Source organism: Puma concolor, chromosome E2 (assembly GCF_028749965.1).
Source record: "Puma concolor isolate L17-30 chromosome E2, mPumCon1.1.hap2, whole genome shotgun sequence".
NCBI classification, from domain to species: Eukaryota; Metazoa; Chordata; class Mammalia; order Carnivora; family Felidae; genus Puma; species Puma concolor.
Window position 1 is genome coordinate 57823416 of NC_141681.1, and position 20761 is coordinate 57844176.

General features: G+C 39.0%; 1 protein-coding gene across 1 annotated transcript; it reads left to right on the forward strand.

The window, feature by feature from the left end:
• The first annotated feature begins 3195 nt into the window (after nucleotides 1–3195).
• On the forward strand, nucleotides 3196–9932 carry LOC112851227 (uncharacterized). The gene is made up of 3 exons (XM_025914771.2): nucleotides 3196–3390; nucleotides 4375–4467; nucleotides 8184–9932. The coding sequence occupies exons 1-3, from the start codon at nucleotides 3357–3359 to the stop codon at nucleotides 9701–9703; spliced, it is 1647 nt and encodes a 548-aa protein (XP_025770556.2). The 5' UTR covers nucleotides 3196–3356; the 3' UTR covers nucleotides 9704–9932.
• Nucleotides 9933–20761: the final 10829 nt, after the last annotated feature.

Genomic DNA, 20761 nt, shown 5'->3' on the forward strand with positions numbered 1-20761 from the left:
GTCACTTATGCCCTCTGTCTTTCTCTCTCAATAAAAAATAAAGTAAGAATTTTCAAAAATAATTTTAAAAAAGCTTTCCAAGAACTAGTATGTTATGGGATCATTGAGTACTATGGTCAAGATGCTATTCTTTTTTTTTTTTTTTTTTAATTTTTTTTCAACGTTTTCATTTATTTTTGGGACAGAGAGAGATAGAGCATGAACGGGGGAGGGGCAGAGAGAGAGGGAGACACAGAATCGGAAACAGGCTCCAGGCTCCGAGCCATCAGCCCAGAGCCTGACGCGGGGCTCGAACTCCCGGACCGCGAGATCGTGACCTGGCTGAAGTCGGACGCTTAACCGACTGTGCCACCCAGGCGCCCCAAGATGCTATTCTTGAGTTACTGTATGGCACAAGACAGGGAATTTACTGAAATAGCACAGGGACAGGACCCGTGGGCAGAACGAACTGTACTTTGGCTGCTTGGAGCTTACATGTATGTTCAAGGGGAAGGATAGGTGTACTGAGAGTTCAATTGCAAATGTTTCTTTAGCTTTCTACTTGTAAAACTATTTCTGCAAGATTTCTTTGGTGCTTATGATTCAGCTCATTAACTATTAGTGAGATATAAGGGCAGTCAGGAGACCCTTTAAAATGTATCATCCATGGGCCCCTGGGTGGCTCAGACACAGACTGGAGACTGCTTGGGATTCTCTCTCTCTCTGCCCCTCCACCTTTCACACCCTGATAGCCCATGCATCTCTCACAATATAAATAAACACTTGAAAAACAGAATGGAGGAACCAGCCTTTATTTGATGTTTATCAAAACTATCTAGGGGTGCCTGGGTGGTTCAGTCAGTTAGGTATCTGACTTCAGCTCAGGTAATGATCTCATGGTTCATGAGTTCAAGCCTTGCATTGGGCTCTGTGCTGACAGCTCAGAGCCTGGAGCCTGCTCCGGATTCTGTGTCTCCCTCTCTCTTTCGGCCCCTCCCCTGCTCATGTTCTGTCTCTCTCTCTCAAAAATAAATAAACATTTAAAAAAATAAAAAACATGCAGTCTTTGTGCTGAAGGTGAACATTTTTCTTCTTGCATCCCTAATCATACTAGACTCACACATACTGTGTTATTTATATAATTCTATGTGTTTGTGTTGATAGTTGAGTGAAAGACCTAAGCATGATCATCTACAACTAGATTTACGAGTTTCATGGCATTGAAAATGTTCCTTCCTTCCTTCCTTCCTTCCTTCCTTTCTTTCTTTCTTTCTTTCCTTCTTTCTTTCTTTCTTTTTTTTCTTGAGAGAGAGAGGGAGGGGCAGAGTGAGAGGAAAGAGAGAAAATCCCAAGCAGGCTCCACACACTCAGCACAGAGCCTGAGATGGGGCTCAAACTCAGGAAACATGAGATCATGACCTGAGCCAAAATCAAGAGTTGGACACCTAACAGACTGAGTCATCTGGCGAACCCCTCATTAAATATATTTCTTAGTCATCCTGATAATTTTCTATTCTATCACTTTTAATGTGTATATAACTACTTTCAGAATGGATGTGTGCATGGAATGTATAAAGATCAATTTTGTGTGGATACCTTCTTCTCAGGCTTGACACCTGCTATGAATGTTGCTTTAGGGTCCCCTCTGTTTATTGACCTATGTGTCATTTTAGATCAACTTTAGGTCAGTTAACCTGGGTTAAAACCTGATCTGTATCATGTACTGGATATTTCACAAAATATTCCGTAAAAATGGAAGAATAATGTGTTTGTTCTCTTAGATCATTATTATTTATTTTCCATGAGTTTATGAGAACCTGTTAGATGCTATCTACTAACCAGGAAATGATTGGAAAGGCTTGTCACCTTTCTTGCTATCCTAGAAGAACTTGTAATTGCTATAAAACCCATTCAGTTCCAAGTCCTCCAAGAGTTCTTGTCTTTGAGTTCTACTTCTTTGTTACTGAAATATGTATCCCTTGGCCCATAGACTAATGCCTTGTTAGAAATGCAGACACCCACCCAATCCCAGAACTCCTGAACATAATCTGCATTTTAACAGGATCCCCAGTGCACTGTTGTAAACTCTAATTCACATTAGAATATGCTAAGTGCATTTGTAACTCACCAAAACTTTCCATTTAGGAAATAGACACATGTACTGTATGATGTAAATAAAGGATTCAAAAATGTGTATGGCTGTGTTGATGCCTTCATTTTACAAATTCACTTGAATAAACACAATATTTATAAATGTTCTTATCTCAATGTTAGGGAATATATTAGAGGATGATACTGTGTTGCAAATTCTCTTACTGCAGAAAGCAGAAAACTCACCTAAGCCAGAACCAGTGCTCCTAATATAACTGAGCTAACAGGAGTTTAGTCCTTGGTGAACCACAAAACTACTACACCAGGTGGGGATGTCAGACAAAAAATGATTTACAGGAAATAAGGAGGTCACAGGGAATAACTTCTAAAGCAGAGACTCAGAGGCAGGAGAAATCGTTTACTTTTATTTAGGGTTAGGGTGGATATTCAGAAAGGGTATGTCATCATCTTATGTCCAGCTTGTGATAAGGTTACGCATGAACCTTAAGAAAACAGTTCTGTACATACTCTGTATGTTACATAGTAAAATATTTGTGATCCTTCTTGGGTGGAGATTTGGGTATTATGTTGAGTTAAAAGGGAGCTCCTGAGTGGCTCAGTTGAGCATCTGACTCTTGGTTTAGGCTCAGGTCATGATCTCATAGTCCTGAGATCATGCCCCAAGTCAAGCTTCACACTGAGCATATAGCCTGGTTGGAATTTTCTCTCTGTCTCTTTGTCTCTGTCTTTGTCTCTCTCCCTCCCTCCCTGCTGCACCCTCACTTGTGTTCTCTCTCTAAAGGAAATAAAAATTTAATTTTTTTAACATAATGATATAAATGTAACTGACCTCACTCCATGGTTTACTCTATTGTTCATTTTCATAGGTGTGAGTCAGGGGTTAAGCTCAAATTGAGTTAATCCAAGCTCTTCCTCAGAGTATTCACTAGCTTTTATTGGATACTTTGTTTCCACCACAGGACACTATGCCCATGGGGTGTTTTGCCTGAAGTAAAAGATAAGGTAGAAAAAAGGGTTAAGTAAAATGTGGGACTGAGGTCAGTGGGTACAAGCAGGTAAGCAGTGAAGGTCAGGTCTGGGGTTCTAGCTAGTGACATTAACTCCCTCTTGCATCTTAGGTACCATTATGACCTCTGCTTATGGCCATTCAGTAACTATGGTATTTATTGCAGGGGTTGCTGACATTCAGGGATGTGGCCATAGAATTCTCTCAGGAGGAGTGGGGCTGCCTGAGCCACAGTCAGCAGGAACTGTACAGGGATGTGATGTTAGAGAACTATGGACACCTTCTCTTCTTGGGTGAGGATAACTCCTTCCAGACTTCCCAAACCACACTCAGAATTTTGTTCCTTCCTTTGAAGACTGTCTCTTGGAACTTCCTCTTTGCATGAGTGGGATTCAGATGCCTGCAGTCAGGGAAAGAAGTAGGGTTTTCTAGATGTAGAGAAATATCTTCATGATGTTTCCTTTCAGGTTAGTTTTCCCTTCTGTAGAGTAACATCGTCATTTCTATAGATTTATGTCAATTCTAAACATTGAGTGGCATAAAATGGGAATTCCCACGTCTTAAATACCAATTTCAACTCATTATTGTAGTGGTATTATTTGGAAGTAGAGGTCAAGATCTGAACACTGGAAACCCTCTCATGTGTTCTTTTTTTTTTTTTTTTTCAACATTTTTAATTTATTTTTGGGACAGAGAGAGACAGAGCATGAACGGGGGAGGGGCAGAGAGAGAGGGAGACACAGAATCGGAAACAGGCTCCAGGCTCCGAGCCATCAGCCCAGAGCCTGACGCGGGGCTCGAACTCACGGGCCGCGAGATCGTGACCTGGCTGAAGTCGGATGCTTAACCGACTGCGCCACCCAGGAGCCCCTCTCATGTGTTCTAAAGGGGTTGTTGGGGGGCGCCTGGGTGGCGCAGTCGGTTAAGCATCCGACTTCAGCCAGGTCACGATCTCGCGGCCCGTGAGTTCGAGCCCCGCGTCAGGCTCTGGGCTGATGGCTCGGAGCCTGGAGCCTGTTTCCGATTCTGTGTCTCCCTCTCTCTCTGCCCCTCCCCCGTTCATGCTCTGTCTCTCTCTGTCCCAAAAATAAATAAACGTTGAAAAAAAAAAAATTTAAAAAAAAAAAAAATAAATAAATAAAGGGGTTGTTGGGCAACATCATCTGGGAAATAATTTTCTAGAATTCTACAATGTCCTCTCTTGTCTACTGAGTCCAATACTGGGTTGAAAGGTAGAATCTCCAGCCACACTCATATTCCTTTTGTCTGATAAACAGGTCTTGTTTTGTCAAAGCCAGACCTGGTCATCTTTTTGGAACAAAAGGAGCTCTGGGATGTGAAGAGAAATCACACAGTAGCCTCACACCCAGGTAGGTGGGAATGAAACAGATGACAGAGGTGAAATCCAAATGTAAAGGAGGAAGATGGACCTTAAATGTGGTTTGAGCAGCTCTCCTCAAATGGAAATAAGTTTGAGAAGCCTAGTTTTATGTCTCTCCCTCTCAGCAGATATCTGCTTTCCAGCACATCATGATCTTGCCTTCTCTTAAGATTCTCCTTCAGTTCCACTGGGAGGGCCTCCATAACGTGATTGGCTCTTCATTGCTTTGAGGGTCTTGGGGAAATCTCTATTTCTGAGGAACTTTATGCTAATCCATTACTGAGTTCTGTTTTGCCTCATGTGAGAAGTGTGTCAGGGTAGTGGTGGGCATATTGGGGTTTGGTGCAGAAATCCCAGGAACACTGGAGACAGAGATTACATGTTATCTGCTTTATGCTTTCCAGTATTTATGGAAGCTTTAATCTTAGTTGCACAAATATGAAACCCAGTAATTTCATCAGATAGCAAAGCGCCTCTCTCAAATGAGAAAATCTAATCCTTTATTTCACTTCAAAAGTTCATTTCTCGGGGCACAAGAGTGGATCTGCTGGTTAAGTGTCTGACATTGGCTGAAGCCATGATCTCACAGTTCGTGAGTTCCAGCAGTACAGAGAGCTTTTTGCTGACAACACAGAGTCAGCTTGGGATTCTGTCTGCTTTCCTCCCGCTCCACCTCCCCCCCCTCCACATTTACTCTTTGTCTCTCTCTCAAAATAAATACAAACTTAAAAAAAATTTTTAAAGTTCATTTTCTTTGTATTAACTAAAATAAGAAATTTCCACTCTATGAATTTCATTATTCAATGGTAAAATAATTTAAAACATCTGTTATTTCCTAGAATTCCTATATAAATTAAAGGCATGGGGAAGCTAGAACATTTAGAATTTAAAATTTGCAGCCTATAATAAAGTCTCAAATGTTACCTTATGTCCTAATAGTTGAATTATTTTATACTTTTGTCCTTATAATATGAAGTTCTTGTGACTTTGTCATATGTGTTTTCACTTTCTGAGTGAGATTCCTTTATGATTTATTAGATCGAATGCTCTGATGTGACACGGGCATGTGCTTTATAAAAAGTAAAGTAGGTAATTAGTAAACTTCCCATGTAAAAAAAAAAAAAGGAGTTTTAATTGTAAGTGTAATTTCACTTCAAGAGAAATGAAATAGTTTTTCTACTTTCCTCTGAATGTATCTGAATTTAATCCCAAAGATTTTTTTAAAGCAGTTGTTGCCATATTTTATAACTTTGGTGGTGTTTGTTTATTTAGAAATTAAAGGTTTTGGGGCATCTTGGTGGCTCAGAGGGTTGAGCATCTGACTTTTCATTTCATCTCAGGTCGTGATCTCAAGGTTTGTGAGTTTGAGCCCCACGTCCTGCACTTCACTGACTGTGGACTCTGCTTGGAATTCTCTCCCGCTCTCTCTGCACTCCCCCTCTCAAAATACACTTAAAAAAAAAACTTAAAAAAAAAAGAAATGAAAGGTTTTGTTTGCTTGATTTTAAAGAATGGATTATACACTTAAATTCATTGTAATAAGAGGGATCTATATCTTTTAAGTGCTAATTCATAAAAGTTTTCATCACAGGTTTCCATGGTTGATTTTAATGAATATACTTGACAGTTTTAGTGTCCATGAAGACATGCCAATAATTCAAAATGTTCCTTTTTTCATGGGCACACAGTCACAGTTTAAAATTATAGCTACATAGGGGCACCTGGGTGGCTCAGTTGGTTAAGTGTCCCTCTCTTGATTTCAGGTCAAGTCATGGTCTCATAGTTTGTGAGTTCAAATCCTGTGTTGAGCTCTGTGCTAGCAGCACTATGATGGTTCGTTATACCTTTAAGATGTTTTAAGGAATCTTTAAGGTAACCACAATGAAAATACAGACAATATATTCACCAATAAATAGATGATGAAATTAATTCCATTATTATGACAATTCACATAGACCTGATACAACATTCACTGACCACTAACCAAGGAGAAAAATACACAAGATGAATCACAAAGTATGCATAGGTAATATTTCTACAAATACATGGATGATTTTTTTGGCACAGGGCATAAAACTGATTCATATTTGAGTTACATTCACATCATCCAAAAACGTAATGAGTTGAAAATTGTCACTATAACAACATATACAGGTAAAAACAAAATCACACCTAAATAATGCTGTGGAAAGTCCCGTACAAAATGAAGCACATTAGTATGGAATTGCAAAACCAGAATAAGACAAAATATAACCCCAAAAATTCTATATAAAAATGATGAATTAAAGGAAACCTACAATAATTTTACTTTAAAGTTTATTTACTTTGTCAGATAGAGAGCACAAACAGGTGAGGGGGAGAGAGAGAGAGAATCCCAAGCAGCGTTGCACTGTCAGCACAGACCCTGAAGCAGGGCTCCAACTCCGCAAGAGTGAGATCATAACCTGAGTCAAAATAGACAGTTAGACTCTTAACCGACTGAGCCACCCAGGTGCTCTTCTGTGTGTGTGTGTGTGTGTGTGTGTGTGTGTGTGTGTGTGTGTGTAATCTATATAATTTTAATTTTTTTAAATGTTTATTTTTTATTTAAAATTTTTTTCAACGTTTTTTATTTATTATTTTTGGGACAGAGAGAGACAGAGCATGAACGGGGGAGGGGCAGAAAGAGAGGGAGACACAGAATCGGAAACAGGCTCCAGGCTCCGAGCCATCAGCCCAGAGCCTGATGCGGGGCTCGAACTCACGGACCGCGAGATCGTGACCTGGCTGTAGTCGGACGCTTAACCGACTGTGCCACCCAGGCGCCCCTAAATGTTTATTTTTGAGACAGACAGTGACAGAGCACAAGTGGGGACAGTTAGAGAGAGACACACACAGAATCAGGGGCAGCCTCCAGGCTCTGAGCTGTCAGAGAGATTGAGTCACAAAGCACAGAGCCCTCCAACTCAGGAACCCTGATATCATGACCTGAGCTGAAGTCGATGCTTAACCAACTGAGCCACCCAAGCACCCTGTAGCTGTAATTGTAAACTGTGACAGTGTACCCATGAAAAAAGGAACATTTTGAATTATTGGCATGTCTTCATGGGCATAAAATTATAAAGAATATTCATAAAATCAACCATGGGAAGCTCTAATGAAAACTTTTATGGATGACTACATGTATTATGTTAATAGATCCCTCCTATTACACAGAATTTAAGGGTATAACCCATTCTTTAATATTAAGGAAACAAAAACTTTTCATTTCTTTCTTTCTTTTTTTTTAGTTTTTTTTAAGTTTATTTTGAGAGAGAGAGAGAGAGAGAGAGTGGAGGAGGGTAAGAGAGAGAGGGAGAGAATTCCAAGCTAGCTCAGTGCTCTCAGTGCAGAGTAGGATGCGGGGCTGGAACTCACAAACTACAAGGTGATGACGTGAGCTGAAGTGAAGACTTTGATACTCAATCCTCTGAGCCAGTGAGATGCCCCAAAACCTTTCATTTCTAAATAAACACACACCACCAAGGTTGTAAAATAGGCCAACGATCACTTTATAAAAAGAATCCTTGGGTTAAATTCAGATACATCTTGAAAAGTAGAAAAACTAATGATTTATTTTTCCAAAGTCAAAGTTGTCCAATTTTAGTCTTGTGTACAAGAAATTTTAACTGTATTCATCTGATAGTAGAAAGTGGAATGATTTTACTTTCATTTGTTACCTTCCAGCTGTATCTTCACATGATACCCAGAGCCTCTTTCCAAAGATGTGCATAGGAAGTATTTTCGAAAGAGTGTCAGTGGATAAATATAAACATAGTGCCCTTGAGAATGGACACTTAGTGATAGAGTGGAACAGTGTTGGGGAGAGACAAGGGCATCAAAGATCTCATGAAACACATATGCAAATAGAGACAACTGCCCATTATAAGAATCTCACTGCCCAAAACAGTGAAGGATATAAAACATTTTGGAAACCCCCCCTCTCTAACACTGTTACTTCTGCAGGGCAGTGTGTTTCTATAATCAAAGGCTCAAATCAAGTGGTCAAACAGTCATATTTGCAGAACAAAAATTTGGAGAATCTGGAAAGTGACCTAGCCCATGCTGAAAATACTTCTTTGCACCATTTTGACAATAGGATTGCATTACCCTTTCAGTCAAATATTTCTGAAAGTCAGAGATTGAAAAAGGAAGACAAAAATGGTAAGTGGTATCCATTTGAGGGGTCCTTCCCTGAGCAGTCGACCTTACAACAAAACCACAGCATTTTCAATGAAAACAGAATTGCTCATTGCAGTGAATCTGAGAAAATACTGAACCAGGATTCAAATGTTAATAAATATCTACGGACTCCTTTGCCAGAGAACCATTGTGACTGCACTACATGTAGGGAAGTCTTTTATCAAAGCTCAAACCTTATTAGACAGAAGAGAATACATTTGGGAGAGAATCCTTCTGAATATACTGAGTGTGGGAAAATTCTTAACCAGTCCTCCAATGTTGGTGATCATCCGAGGAGTCCTGTGGGAAAAAACCCGTACACATGCAATGAACCTGGGAACGTGTTTAGTCAGTCATCAAGACTTAATATCAATAAGACAATCCATATTGGGAAGAAAGTTTACATTTGTAAGGAATGTGGCAAAGCCTTCAACTGGCACTCAACACTAATTCTACATCAGCAAAAGCATACTGGAGAGAGACCTTACAAATGTGAAGAATGTGGTAAAACTTATAAGTACAGCTCATCACTAAATAAACATAGGATAATCCATACTGGAGAGAAAATTTACAAATGTCAAGAATGTGGCAAGGCCTTTAACTGGCAGTCAGGCCTTATTGGACATCGGAAACTTCATGCTGAGGAGAAACCTTACCAATGTAAAGAATGTGGCAAGGCCTTTAAAAGGTACTCAAGCCTTACTGTACATCACAGAATTCACACTGGAGAGAAACCTTACCAATGTAAAGAATGTGGCAAGGTCTTTACCCACCAGACAAGCATTATCAGACATCACAGAATCCATACTGGAGAGAAACCTTACCATTGTAAAGAATGTGGCAAGGCCTTTATCCAGAAATCAACCCTCTTTGTACATCAGAGAATTCATACAGGAGAGAAACCTTACCAATGTGAAAAATGTGGCAAGGCCTTTACCCAGACCTCAAACCTTATGGCACACCACAGAATTCACACTGAAGAGAAACATTACCCATGTAAAGAATGTGGCAAGGCCTTTATTTGAGGTTAAGCTTCATTATACATCAAAGAATTCATACTGGAAAAGAAACTTAAAATGTATAGAATGTGGTAAAATTTTTAGGACTGCTCAACTCTTACTCAGCATCACAGAGTTTAGACTCAGGAGAAACATACAAAGGGAAAGAATGTGTCAAGCATGTAGCTGGAACTCACAACTTGATCAATATCATTATTTTCTTACAGAATAGAAACCATAAAATATAGAGAAAGTTGCAGTCCCTTTAACTGGAATTTGTTCCTTAGTATTTCAATGTGCATACTAGATGTAAACCCTACAAACATAATGAGGAAAGGTCTTCATATTAAATGTACACATTAGGATACACCAGAGAGTACATAAAAGTAACTTGAAAGCTATAAATATTTATAAAAGTATTTAATTGAACATCAAATGTCAGTATCCCAGAACTTACAGAGAAAGCAGTTGTTACTATTAATATATTACATCAAAATATTCATTATAAGGAATAATACAAAGTTAAACATGTTCAAAATGTATGTGCTGTTATGCTTCAAAAGGTTATTTGGATGAATTGTTGCATAAATATGGCTAATTTCATTCTGAGTTTTTTGGGGGCACCTGGGTGGCTCAGTCAGTTGGTTAAGTATCCGAATTTGGCTCAGGTCATGATCTCCCAGTTTGTGAGTTCAATCCTCTCATCAGGTTCTGTGCTGTCAGCTTATAACCTGGAGCCTGCTTCAGATTGTCTCCTTCTCTCCCTGCCCCTCCCCACTAGCGCTCAAAAATAAACATTTGTAAAAAAAATAAAAAATGAGTTTTCCCCCCTCAAATCTATCCTGACATTTATGACTACCAAGTATCAATGCATTTCTACTCTCAGTTTCCTTCTGAAATTCATTCATTCCTTGGAAACTTACGTGGCTCATTGTTGCAGCAAAGGTATGACATGTTCTTTTTTTTTTTAATTTTTTTTTAACGTTTATTTTTGAGACAGAGAGAGACAGAGCATGAACGGGGGAGGGGCAGAGAGAGAGGGAGACACAGAACCGGAAGCAGGTTCCAGACTCTGAGCCATCAGCCCAGAGCCCGACGCGGGGCTCGAACCCATAAACCGCAAGATCGTGACCTGAGCTGAAGTCGGACGCTTAACCCACTGAGCCACCCAGGCGCCCCTACATGTTCTTAGGTGGGACTCATGCATAATTTTCCATGGAAGATGAAGGACAACATTACACACAATATTTAAGAAAATCTAATTCAGATGCTGTTTGTGGTTATAACATTGATGTAAGTTACCATGATGTAAGTGTTCCGAACATCATTCTTCTCCCTGTATTAAAACAAAATCTTCTTGAATGTTACCAATAAAATAATTTGCCAACTGGTCTTTAGGGAAAAAGGTTGCAGTGCAGTAAAACATACTGGTGTGTCTTCATCATAGCAATAGTTAGAAGGAGAAAATGCCAGTTGATGTGGTTGAAATGAAGAAGTCCTCACAGATATCAGAAAGAGGATAGCCAACTCTTCCCCCAAATGGGGTAAAATTGTACATATGCATTTTTAAAGAATGATGTCAGTCCTGGAAATTATGGAAATCTGTATTCTCACATCATACTATCAACAAATAATTTTGGAAGGCTTGTAGTCTGCATTTTGAACAATGACAATTGGGTGGATTGGAAATGCATGACTTGGTCTGTGTGTGAACTTAACACATTTTAAGAAGACATAATGGTTTTTGACATGTTGACATGGCTGTGTACAGAATGAAATGTTATCCCACCACCAGTGATAACCTATCTCATTTTATTAAAGGTGGGAAAAGTATGGAAAGGAAAAAGATGTGAAGAGCTCTTTGCAGTGGAGGGAGGGAACCCAAAGTGGCTCCCTTTTCTAACTTCAAAGTCACAGGCAGCTCTTTGGTGGCATCATCTGATAAATGTCACAGAATTAAGAAATTGGCAAACGTGGTGGGTTCCTGAAGATTAAAAGATTAAGTCATGAAGACCACCTTCATGATTGAATTGAATTCCTGTATCCTACTGAGGACCAGATGCCATTGGATGACGATGATTCCAGTGATTGTCCAGACCTTGATCACTGGCAGTTCAGGAGGGCATGTTGGACAATGCAATCACAGTGTTCTAAAATGTGTTTTTCCTCACCCAAGGTCTTCAGGTCTTAATCTTTTCCTCTCTGCATACAGAATCCTATCGTTTCCTACCATAATTCTCAGTGAGACCCAGAGTTAAGCAGGAAATCTTCCTATTAATTTATGAGAGTTGGGTGCAGGCTTTGGCTCAAGGAGAGGTAACAAGGGTCTCCTCCATAGGAGTTGGGGAGGGTCAGGTCCTTGTAGCACACTGTTGCTATGATCAAGCAGAATTTGTGGGCTTCTGTGGGGGCGGGGCGAGGCCCCCTGAAAGCAGGGAAGGGAAATTCAGAGATTGGTTTCCAGGTGGGAGCTCATAGTTTCTGAATAGCTCCTGACACAAAGGACTAGGAAGTTGGGCCTTTTCTGCATTAAAATTTTTTTTTTTAATGTTCATTTATTATTGAAAGCGCATAAGCAGGGTAGAAGCAAAGGGTGAGGGAGGCACAGAATCCGAAGCAGGCTCCAGGCTCTGAGCTGTCAGCACAGAGCCCGACCTGGGACTCGAACCCACAAACCGTGAGATCATGACCTGAGCCGAAGTTGGATGCCCAACCAACTGAGCCACCCAGGTGTCCCTGCATTTTAAAGTCCTGCCTGCAAGTGATCAGTTTACAGGTGAAGAGGTTGTGTTGGTGGCTTTATAGGCATTTTCTTCTAATTCAGCTGTGATTTCTCCACAAAGATCTTCTGAGAAAGAAATCTAGAGGATAAGGTGAAAGGTGAAAGAAGAAGAAATGCCCAGTTCTCAGGTAAGCCTTGCATCCAAGGCCAGAGGCTCTGTTGTCTGTTTCTTGGGAAATTTCATGCCTGTAGAAATTGCAGGGCACATGGGTAGCTCAACTCGCCTCAAATTTAGAGAATGTACTAGAGCCTAATACTGTGTTACCAATTCTTTTACTGCAGAAAGCAGGAAATTCATCTAAGCCAGAAACAGTTCTCCTAATATAACTGAAGTAACATGAGTTCACTCCTTGGTGAATCACAAAAAAACTACATGGAGCAGGGGGGTGGGAGGGAGGAATGTCAGACCAAGGAAAATTGATTTACAAGAAACAAGAAGATGGGTGCCTGGGTGGCTCAGTTGGTTAAGTGTCTGACTTCAGCTCAGATCATGATCTCATGCCTTGTGGGTTCGAGCCCTGGGGGTCGGGCTCTGTGCTGACAGCTCAGAGCCTGGAGCCTACTTTGGATTCTGTCTCCTTCTCTCTCTCTGCTCCTCCCCCACTCACACTCTGTGTCTCTCTTTGTCAAAAATAGGCATTAAAAAAAAAAAATTAAGATCACAGGGAATAACATCCAAAGCAGAGACTCAGAGGAAGTGGGAATGGTTTCCTTTTATTTAGGGTTAGGGTGGATATTTAAAAAGGAGAGGTCATCATCTATATAGAGGTCAGGATAAGGTTGCACATGAGCCTTAAAAAAACAGTTCTATACATACTTTGTATGTTACATAGTAAATGGATTTGTGCTCCCCTTCGGTGGAGATTTTAGTATTATAATGAGGTAAAAGGGGGCGTCTGGGTGGCTGAGGCGGCTGAGCATATGACTTTTGATTTATGCTCAGGTCAGTATCTCATTCCTGAGTTCAAGCCCCAAGTCCAGCTCCACATTGAGGATGGAGCCTGGTTGGAATTGTTTCTCTGTCTACCTGCCCCACCCCCACTTGTGTTCTCTCTCTCAAGGAAATAAACATTTATTATTTTTTTAATATGAGATAAAGGTAACTGTCCTCACTCCATGGTTTACTCTCTTGTTCAGCTGCTTAGAAGTACGTCAGGGATTAAGCTCAAATTGGGCCAATCCAAGCTCTTCCTCAGGGTAGTCATGTCCTTTTGTGGGATACTTTTCGTTTCCACCACAGGACACAATGGCATGGAGTGTTTTGTCTTAAGTAAAAGATAAGATAGAAAAAAGAGGTTAGGTAAAATGTGAGTTTAAGGTCAGTGGGTATAAGCAGGCAAGCAGTGAAGGTCAGGTCTGGGGTTCTAGCTAGTGACATTAACTCCCTCTTGCATCTTAGGTACCATTATGACCTCAGCCTATGGCCGCTAGGTAACTATGGTATTTATTGCAGGGATTGCTGACATTCAGGGATGTGGCCATAGAATTTTCTCAGAAAGAGTTGGGGTGCCTGAACCACAGTCAACGGGAAGTGTACAGGGATGTGATGTTAGAGAACTATGGACACCTCTTCTTGGGTGAGGATAACTCCTTCCAGCCTTCCCAAACAACACTCAGAGTTTTGTTCCTTCCTTTGAAGACTGTCTCTTGGAAGCTTCCTCTTTGCATGAGTGGGATTCAGATGCCTGCAGTCAGGGAAAAAAGTAGGGGTTTGTAGATGTAGAGAAAAATCTTCATGTTTCCTTTTCAGCTTTAGCTTCTCCTTCCTTAGGGTAACATCATCATTTCTGTAGATTAATGGCAATTCTAAAAAAAAAAATGTTTTAAGTTTATTTTGAGAGAGAGCAGAGGAAGAGCAGAGAGAGGGGTAGAGGGAATCCTAGGCAGGCTCCATGCTGTAAGCGTAGAGCCTCATGCAGGGCTCAAAACTCAGGAACCATGAGATCATGACTTGAACAGAAACCATGTGTCAGATGCATAACCGGCCAAACCACACAGGCGCTGCACTTAGTGGCAATCTAAACACTGAGTGGAATCAAGTGGTATTTCCCACATTTTAAACACCAATTTCTACTCCTTGATGTAGTGGTAGTACTAGGAAGGGGAGGTCAAGATCTGAACATCAGAAATCCCTCCTGCATGTTCTAAAGGGGTTGTTGGGCAACAGCATTTGGGAAATCACTGTCTAGAATTATACAATGTTCTTTATTTTCTCCTGAACACAATAATGGATTGAAAATTAGAATCTCCATCAATACTCATATTCCTTTATTAAAAACAAAATATTTATTTCTTTTGAGAGAGAGCCCAAGCAGGAAAGGAGCAGAGAGAAGAGAGAATCCCAAACAGTCTCCTTACTGTCAGCAAAGAGCCCAACTTGGTCTTGATGAGATCCTGAGATCAGGAGACCATGACCCAAGCTTAGATCAAGGGTCAGATGCTAAACCGACTGAGCCATTCATTTGTCTCAAATGTTCCTTTTTTTCTAATAAGCAGGTCATATTGTGTCAAAACTAGACCCGGTCATCATTTTGGAACAAAAGAAGGAGTCTTGGAATGTGAAGCAAAAAGAGAGAGTAACCACTCATCTGGGTAGGTGGTAATGAATGAAGCAGATGACAGAGGTGAGATCCAAATGTAAAGTAGGAAGATGGAACTTAAAATGTCATTTGAGTAGTTCTCCTTGAATGGAAATTAGTAACATAATACTGACATAACACATAATACAAATTTGTAACATAATACATTTTTAATGTATTTTCAGTGTTTATTCATAAAATTAAAAAAAAATGTTTTTAACGTTTATTTATTTTTGAGACAGAGAGAGACAGAGCATGAACAGGGGAGGGGCAGAGAGAGACGGAGACACAGAATCCGAAACAGGCTCCAGGCTCTGAGTCGTCAGCACAGAGCCCGACGCGGGGCTTGAACTCACGGACCGTGAGATCATGACCTGAGCCGAAGTCGGATGCTTAACCGACCGAGCCACCCAGGCGCCCCTATTCATAAAATTTTTAATTAGAGCATTTTATAGTTGATTTTACTGAATATTCTTTACTTTTATTGTCAATGGAAGCATGGCAAGAAATCAAAATGCTTGCTTTTCATGGTTGCACAGTTTAAAATTACAGTAATATAGAAGGTTTCCTTTTAAAAATTCATCTTATGTAGTATTTTGGGGTTAAATGTTATTCTGATTTTATAATCCCATAATAATGTGGTTCCTTTTGGTGGGAACTTTCACAACATTATGTAGTTGTAATTAAATTTTTGCCTGTGAATTTTGTTAGGCTGACAATTTTCATCTCACTACATTTTAAGACAGTATGAGTTTAACTCAAATGTAAATCAACTTTATGCCCTTCACCCATAAAATTATGCATTTGCCTGAATAAATACCACCCATGCATAATTTGAGACACATGTTTTTCATTTCTTTCCTGGTTAGTGTTCAGTTTACATATGTCTAGATGAGTTGTCATAATCATAAAATTAATTTCATCATCTAGTTATTGGTGAATTTATGTTCTCTCTGCATGAGAGAAACCCTTTTTGTGAATTGAAAGTAATAAACATTTTATATCACTGTATCAAGTTTAGATACTATATTTTATCCTTAATTCTGGTATTATACCCATGGCATGCTTTGATACCATTCTCATTAGCTTTTGTGTCCTCTGTATATATTTTCATTGTGGTTCCCCGAGAGACTACTTAAAACATCTTAAACTAACAAACCATTGTGAACTGATAGCGTCCATTACATGCAAAATTCTTCTACTTATCATCTCTACCCGTGTACCCACTTGACAAATATGACTAATTCTATTCTTTATGTTGTATACTTTATTACCTAGATTAATGATTTTTATGCTTTTATTAAAAAATGCTAGCAGAAATGAAAGTGACATGTGCTACCCAATTACAACACTAAAGATATCTGTAATTGTGTAACTCTTTATATTTAGCAGAGAGCATATGTTGTCATATGGTTTCATTTACCGTTTAGAATCCTTTGATTTCAACTAAAAGGACTTTCTTGAACATTTCTATAGGAGAGGTCTACTGGTAAACCTGGGTGGGGGGTATGGTTTCACTTGGAAAAGACTTCATTTCTACATCCATGGAAAACAGTTTTGCCAGGTAGAGTATTCTTGGTGGATATTTTTGATCTTTCAGTACTTGAATACATTGTCCCATGTACTTCCTCCTATCAGGTCTACTGAGAATCCCACTCATAATCTTAAAAGAGCTCTCTTGTAGAAGATGAGCTGCTTTTGTCATGGTGTTTAACAATTCATCATTTATCATCATGACTTTTGATAGGTTCATTAAAGTGTGTCACTGTGTTCATATATTGACATGTATCCTTTGAATTTACTGAGCTTGTTGGTCTCTTCTTTCCACATACATGGGAACCACAAGCCTTTAGTTCTTCATATGATTTCTTTCTCCTCTCCTCTCCGTATGGGGAATGAGACTTTTTGGTGACCCATGAGTCCCTAGACTCTGTTCTTTTCCACATTTTTCTTTGGTTCTCTTAGTAGTTAATTTAAAACAAGGGGTCTTAAGGTTGTCTGATTCTTTCTTCTGCTTGATCAAGTCTGTTGCTGTCCCGTTAGTGTATTTTTAAATTCAGTAATTGTATTCCTCAGCTCCTAATTTTGGGTTGTTGTTTTGTCTCTTTAGATTTTCATTTTGGTCATGCATAGTTTTCTGATATTATTTCGTTACCTACCTCTTTCTTCTTCTTCCTACATGAGCATCTTTAGGATACATTTTTTTTTTTAAGATTTTATTTTTAACTCATCTCTACATGCAATGTGGGGATATAACTCAGAACCCTGAGATCAAGAATCACACCCTGCACTGACTTAACCAGCCAGGTGCCTCATTTATGATTATTTTTTTGACATCTTTGTCAGACAATTAATAGTTCCTTATTAATTTAGGGTCAGTTTTGAAGATGCACTTTATTACTCTGATTGCAATGCATTTTACATTTTCTTTGTAAACTTTGTGACCTCTCAATTTGGGAATTAAAAAAAATCCTATGGGCATGGGCTTATGAAGTTGCTTTGTAGAGGAAAACACAAATAATAGTAATTCTGGCATCTGTCACACATTTTGGCCATTTGTAATGTCTGAGTTTTTTAAATTTCCCAGTTTGAGAAAATGTAGTTACTTGAGAATATATGACACCTTCCTTTTTCTGATTGTGTTCACCTCTGTATCTTCTGTTGTTTGAACAGATAGTCACATTTTATCTGAGCAGCTGCCATGGTGCATCCAGTGGGTCCTCTCATTCCTTCAGCTTTGTATGTCCTGCCATGATAAACAAGTTCTTCACGCAGCTGCAAACAAGCCAGATCATTATTCAGGTCACTTATGGTTTCTCTCCTTAGAGGAGGTAAGAGTTTTCTCACAGTCTTTCCATGGAGTGCCAGAGAGGGTGAACAGCAGTTGTGGGCAAGTTTCACCAATGTTCATTGTCTCTTTGATGTGGCTCTTCTCCATTTTTACTTTTCTGGGTATGCTGTGTTCTCCTAACCAGCTTCTGGAGCATTCCAAAGGTAATTTGGTCCACTTTGATTTCATGGAAGAACAAAGTGCTGGTATTTCCTATTTCTCCATTCTGTTGATGTTCTGTGATGGGAACTAATTTTTTACATTAGCATTTTAATGTACGTTTGTGTGAGTTTAGTAAGTGGGAAAACTTCTTTTATATTTTGTAGTTGTGTCTCTCCATAACACCCTATGCTTGTTGGCAATGATTGGCAAAACAAGATTCATTCCTTACACCTAATTTGGGTAGATCTGGAGGCTGTGGCTCTGAGTATTTACACTTAGACAGTGGTAAGGGTAGAAAGGATGTTATGTTGGTTATAACAAAAGTGGCCAAATCACCACAATGAAATTCTTACTGTCAGGAGAGATCAATAATATAAAAACTTGGCATGGGGGGGGGGGGCAACATTGTCAGTTATATTTTCACAACACTGTCTTTGAATGAAAGGATCCAGATCCATTTTTGAAATATCTATATTCTCTGAAAGGACATTCAGAAGTTCTGAAAAGTCACCTAGTCCATGCTAAAAGTAATCATTCAGACCACTTCATATAGAACATTGGTTTAATCATTCACTGAAACATTTCTAAAGGTTAGATATTTAACAATGAAGATAATTCTGAATGGGATGGATTTAACAAGTCTTTTTTGAAGGGTTCTTGATTCCTTCCACCAAGACATGATCCCTTTTTGTTCCAAAGTCTTTTAATTTTGACAAACATGGTTGGATATTTATTTTAAAGATGAGTATTATGTGATACTCTTGAACAATTTGAAACAAGTTTTCATGTGCTGTGATCTTAGGAAAATCTTCAGTGAGTACTCTATCTTCCATAATTACCAATGATTTTATAATGGAAACAGAGTTTACCAATTCAGTGAATCTGGGAAAAATGTTAATCCTAACACCAGAGAATCAGTCTTAAAGTAATAAGGATGGGAAAGGCTTTTATGAAAGTTCAAATATTAGTATACATCATTGTATCCTTGTTGGAAAGAAAACCTAAAAATGTAGTAACTCTGGCAAAACTTTAACTTGTCTTCAAAATTTGCTCAACAGCAGAGATTTTATAATGGGAAGAATGCTCTTACAAATAAAAAGTGGCAAAGATGCTAACTACCACACAAAACTTACCAACATAAGTTTATAAATAACTGGGAGAAGGCTACAAATGTAAAATAAAATGTGACAAAGCCTTTAAGCAGAATTATAAAGTTTGTGAACATGAGAGAGTACTGGAGAAAACCTTAAAATGTAAGGACTGTGTGCACCTGGGTGGCTCACTTGGTTGAACTTCTCACATAAGCTCAGGTCACAGTTTCACAATTTGTGAGCTCAAGTCCCACATCAGGCTTTGTGCTGTCAGTGCAGAGCCTACTTCAGATCTTCTGTCTCCCTCCTACCCACCTCTGTCCATCTCCTGCTCTTGCTCTCACTCTCAAAAATAAACATTTAAAAAATAAAATATAAAGAAATGTAATGAATGTGGCATACCATTTAACTCATAATCAAAACTATTCAACAGAAGATAGCAAATCCTGGGGTGGTACCTTACAAAAGTGAAGAATATTGGCAAAGTCTTTATGGAAAGCATACTGGATAGAAACCCTAGAAATGTAAAAAAAAAAAAAAAAAAAAAAAATGATGGCAGACCTTTGTTTTTAAAATACACTTGAGTACAAAATACAGTCTTGCCTTTTCTTGTAGAGAGAGGGAGAGGGGCAGAGGGAGAAAAAGAGAAAATCCTAAGCAGGCTCCATGCTCAATGCAGAGGTCCATGTGGGGTTCAATCCCATGGCCATAGGATCATGACCAAGCCAAAATCAAGAGTCAGACACTCGACTAACTGAGCACCTCAGGCACCCCCTAAAATAGAGTCTTTATAAAGGATAAAAACAGAAAGATGTAAACAATCAGCAAACTATGTAGTAGAAAGCTATATCTAGATAAAATCTGAATTCACAGCAGAAAGCATAAGTAAATACTAGTTTTCAGACATGATTCAAAATCAGAGTATTTATTACATAGAAGAATGAAAACTTAAAACAGATCAGTTATACGTTAGCCTTGGACAGTGCAATTGTTAGGGGCACTAACCCCTTCACAATTGAAAATCTGTGTGTAATGTCTGAGTCTGCAAAACTTAAAACCATACCTACTTTTATATGGAAATAGTATATTGTTGACTAGAAGACTTACCTAGAATATTAAGTCAATCATCACATTCTTTGTATGCTATCTGTATTATGTATGGTATTTTTATAATAAAATAAGCTTGAGAATAGAAAATACTAAGGAAATCAAACCAAAGAGGAAACATGTTTTCAGTACTGTATTAAAATATATATATATATGTGCATAAGTGGACCCACAGTGTTCAAACCCATGTTATTCAATGGTCAGCTGTATTTTTTTTTAATGTCTATTTATTTTGAGAGGAAGGGATGGGCAGAGAATCCTAAGCCTTCTCTGCACTGTCAGCACAGAGCCTGAAGCATAGCTCAATTTCACAACCTGAGATCATGACCTGAGCTGAAACCGAGAGTCAGACCCTTAACTCACTGAGCCACCCAGGGGCCCTGGCAACTGTATTTGTTAATATGCATGAAAGTATTAGGGAGGGGATGGATGTCTGGAGAGGGATAGTTATTATCAGTGTGTCTCTCGTTGTTTTTTTTTTTTTTTTTTACTATAAGAGTATTTGCAATAGGCATATTAATAATTTTACTCTTA